Genomic DNA, 4,629 nt, shown 5'->3' with positions numbered 1-4,629 from the left:
GGGCACTGACTGCCCTATAGATCCTCTGGCTCTGTGGACACAGCAAGTGGGCTGTGGTGTGAACAAAGCATACATGTCACTGCGGACTGGTGTGTGTGTGTGTGTGTGTGTGTGTGTGTGTGTGTGTGTGTGTGTGTGTGTGTGTGTGTGTGTGTGTGTGTGTGTGTGTGTGTGTGTGTGTGTGTGTGTGTGTGTGTGTGTGTGTGTGTGTGTGTGTGTGTGTGTGTGTGCATATCCGTGAACATGTGTGCATAGTGTATCCGCAGGGCTGTGTGTGTGTGTGTGTGTGTGTGTGTGTGTGTGTGTGTGTGTGCGTGTAGGTGTAGGTGTAGGTGTAGGTGTGTGTGTGTGTGTGTGTGTGTGTGTGTGTGTGTGTGTGTGTGTGTGTGTGTGTGTGTGTGTGTGTGTGTGTGTGTGTGTGTGTGTGTGTGTGTGTGTGTGTGTGTGTGAACATGGGGAGGTGGTGGGTGGATGACAAATATTTGAAGTGATGGTGATTCAAAGCACCAGCGACAGCTTGTTCCTGTTGACTGGGTGTTTGTAATCTTAATATACAATTATAATGAAAAACTATAAATAGATTTATCCAATAGCACGTGTCACTATCTCCGTGTGTTCAGCTTTTTATATAGTGATTTTCTACAAAAACCAAGGAAAAACCAAGAGACTAATAATGCAATGACAGCGCCGCATCTATTTGTAATCTGAATGTTGCCATCTGGCTTGTTTTCATTATGCTTCTGGGGACAAATAAAAGCCAAGCTTGTAATAGGAGGAACCAACGCTTTGTCTTATATTTAGGTTTTCATTCTGTGTACTACTATGTGGTAGACATATTAATACAGATATCATAACATGTACTTCAGATCATGAAAGACATGGTGATTGTTGACAGCACATGATAAGGAAATGGAAATCACAATCATACAGCGAATGAAAGGATTGATACGCAGCTCTTTGTGAAAAAACCTGTTCAGTCATGTCAAACGTGTTTTATTCTCTAGAAATCTTCAGTGAGCATAATACGTTGTATTTTACGCAACTAAGAGTGAACGAAAGATATACATTGACCAAACAATACAGGGTGTCAGAATACAAGTCCTTCACAGGACACCCATCTCAAAGCATCACAGTGGCAGACATAAAACCCTTTCTTACAGTTTGCGAGACTTTAACTCGCATCGGGATAGCAGAGAGGGGAAACGAGCGGGACTCCAACGACAGCAACACTTAAAAGGTGCGATACAAAAAAAAAAGGCAGATGATGCAGCGTATCTTACTAGACGCCCGCAGCCAACGGGCCGCTGACGTCCCCCCCCGGTGTCCGGTCCGCCTCAGGGGTCGACGGCGGCGGGTATGATGCTGACCTTGTTGTTCCGGCTGATGCGGCGCTCGGGCCGCGGCCGGGGCTGCTTGGTCTGGATCAGCTCCTCGGGGGTGTTCCCCAGCGGCGGCAGCAGCCTCTTCTTGCTGTTGCGGGTCTCGGGCAGCCACTGGGGCGGCAGCTCGAACGGCCCGAAGCCGAACTGCACCACGTCCTCGCTGTCCGTGGGCGTGGCCGGCGCCACCTGGGAGGACGAGGCGTACGCCGCGCACGGCTGCGCCGGGGACCCCCGGGGGGCCGGGGGCCCCGGGGGGGCCTCCCCGTCCGCCAACCCTTGCCGCCGCTGCTGCTGCTGCTCCTTCTTGGGGACCCCCTCTCGCCTCAGGCTCCCCGGTCGGGCCCCCCAGTGGGGGCCCTCCGGGGACTCGGAGCAAGGCCCCGATCTCGCGGAGGAAGCGCCGTTATTCTTGCCGCCCAGCCCCTTATCCTCCTCTTCCTCCTCCTCCTCCTCCTCCTCCTCCTCTTCCGACGGCCTGTAGATCTGCTGCTGTCCGATGTTGAACATCTCCAGCAGCTGGCTCCCGGAGCGGCCCGCCGTCTCCAGGCCGGTCCTGGAGCCGCCCTCCGCCGGCCCCCTGCTCTCCCCGCCCAGCGACACCAGCCCCCCGGAGCCCACCACGTTGCGGCGGCTGTAGCGGCGGTGGAGCCGGGCCAGCAGGTCCAGCAGGCTCTGGCGGGCCGCGCGGCTGACGGTGAGGAACATCAGCGGGCTGGTGACCAGGGACACCTTGGGCAGCCACACGGCGGTGAGGTAGAGCGGCGCGGGCAGCAGCGCGGCGCTCTCGGCCCCCAGCACGGTGCGGTACACCGCCAGCGCTCCGTAGGGGGCGCTGCAGGCCGAGAAGGCCAGCACGGCGGCCAGCAGGGCGGCGTGCAGCTCGGCCTCGCGCTGGGACACGTACGGGATGGAGATGCCGCTCTGGGGCGTGCGCAGCGCCGCGATCACCACCTTCTTCTTCTGGCTGGCGCTCAGCGCGCGGCGGATCAGCAGCATGAGCAGGAAGACCAGCGCCAGCGGCAGCACCACGGTGGTGCCGTTGTAGAGCGCCACGTACAGCACGTGGCCCAGGGCGCGGGCCGGCGCGTCGGAGCAGGACGCCGCCGCGTACACGTCCGTCACGTTGGTGGCGGCGAACACGGGGACGCTGGCCACCGTGGCGTGGGCCCACATGTAGATGACCAGGTCCCGGGATCGGGCCTCGGAGATCTTCCGCTCCAGGGGGTACAGCACTGAGTAATACCTGGGGTGGGTAACACGGTGGGTAACACGGTGGTTAGTCACGCGGTAGGATGAGGAGCAGACTGCACGTTAAAATGCAAGAGAAAGGTTCACACTGAATCTCTGGTAGCTGCTGTTCAATGACGCAGAATTTACCAAGAGAAATTAAGATTGCGACTTCTTAATAGGAACAGGAGGAGTCCCTGGGCTTAAGTGCACAATAATCAGCATTGTGAGTGTGGCATTCATTACGGTCAGCCGACCCCATTCAGAACACCATTTGCATTAATGCCTAGTGTAGCTCTTTCAATTATAAAACAAGTCTGTAATATCAAATGGTAAAATTCTTCTAGAGAAAATGGTGACGCAGACTGAATGAACAAAATGGGGCCGGTTGCGTGGCCGCCGGAGCTAGGCAAGGCAAGGCAAAGGAAGGCAAGGCAACTTTATTTATATAGCACTTTTCATACACAAGGCAGACTCAAAGTGCCTCACATATAAACATTGTCATGCAATAAAATAAAATAATAGATAAGTAAAAGAAAACATATAGGCATATTGTATCAACTAGCTGTTGCTGCATCACAATGCATGCACATTCTTATGGATAATCCATTAATCCTACGGTTCCCCTGACGCTTTCAATGTGCTTGACCAAAAACGTTTTTACATTCTCTTCAGATTTTTACAGCAAAGAAAAAATTGGAAAAACAAATGTGGATCGCTAAAGGGAGATGGGAAAAGATGAGGAGAGCTCCGTGGACAGACATAGAGAGGGATTGCTGCAAGGAATGGGCCTCTCTCGCTGCTTTAAAAGGAGGGAGCGTGAGGGGTTGACTCATTGGGGATTAGACATCTTCTGGGGACCAGAAGGTGAGATTTTAGAGAATAACACCCATATGTGTGAGTCCTATCATTGATTTTGTCGTTAAGGGCTGATATTTTTCAATTGCAAGCATATGCTTGGGTGTGTGTTGCACGTTTATAAATAAACGTTATACATATATATTAAAAAAGTTGAAGTGTTCTGTGTTCGGAGTGTGCGTTTATGCGTTCCTGTGTATGTGTGTGTTTCTGCACTTGTGCACGGGTGTGTGTGCAAGGCTGAGTGTGTTTGTGTGTGTGAGGGTGTCATCCTCAAAATGTGATGCAATCTCAGCCTGCCTCTCAATCCAGTCCATCACCCCCCCCCCCCCATGGAACTAAATAATTCAGGGATTATGTTGTTTTATGATAGTAGTGGTTTCTATGGGGAATGGGGGAATCTAGCTCTTAGTACTCAAGCAGAAACTTGGAATGATAAAAAACCTGAACATATATTACATTCTCTGGTATCGTGTCTGCGACTCAAATCTTTGATTAATGGAGAAAAATAGAAATGTTTCAGTGTCTTCATGAGAATTTAAATAAATGTAAAATTTGGTATTTCAACTAAAGCTTGAAATATAATTGTATGTATACCAAGAGGTGATTCCTGTAACTCTATTCTCTTGATGTGAACGCTTTAACGATCACGGCCCTGCACAGATATTGTGAGGGGCAGTGGCTCCAGCAAACTAAGGGTGACATTTTTCATGCAACCAAAATGAAATATTTGATATTATATTTATAAAAACAACAGTATATGCGGTAGTAAAAAACAAAAATACAACTATTAGTATGAAAAAGTAATTTTCTTTGGCCAGAGGGCACTTAGCCAATGAGGGCAAAGCAGCACTGGCCTGGGGCCTAGTAGCATCCCCCCTGTACCTGGTTCAGATGTTAACTACTGAGATTGTGACGATAACTGTATTTCACCCCAACGTTTTGAGATTATGGGAAGGTTGCCAAACAGTCCTGTCCCTAGCGCCCTCAGCCTCAGGGTAAATAGGTGTGCTTCCCGGGGGAATGGATTAGAGATAGCAAAAAAAGAGAAAAGAAAGGAAAAGAAAGCCTTTATGCATTTACTGGACTTCAGCCCTGCTTGTCAATCCCAATAAATGGATTGGTCCTTTTTCCTCCAAAGGAACAAAGTGCCTGGCTTCAG

At 50.8% G+C, this 4,629-nt stretch overlaps 1 protein-coding gene across 1 annotated transcript in view; it reads right to left on the bottom strand.

Moving 5' to 3' along the window:
• Nucleotides 1-977: 977 nt before the first annotated feature.
• The window catches only part of gpr176 (G protein-coupled receptor 176), a 7,518-nt gene continuing 3,866 nt past the window's right edge, over nt 978-4,629 (bottom strand). The window contains exon 3 of the mRNA XM_060041789.1: nt 978-2,625. Within this exon, the coding sequence (XP_059897772.1) occupies nt 1,335-2,625 (1,291 nt within the window). The 3' untranslated portion in view covers nt 978-1,334. The remainder of the gene's footprint in view (nt 2,626-4,629) is intronic.

This window comes from Gadus macrocephalus, chromosome 21 (genome assembly GCF_031168955.1).
Source record: "Gadus macrocephalus chromosome 21, ASM3116895v1".
NCBI classification, from domain to species: Eukaryota; Metazoa; Chordata; class Actinopteri; order Gadiformes; family Gadidae; genus Gadus; species Gadus macrocephalus.
Note: the sequence above shows the minus strand (reverse complement) of the source record. Positions and strands in the feature narration are given on the sequence as shown.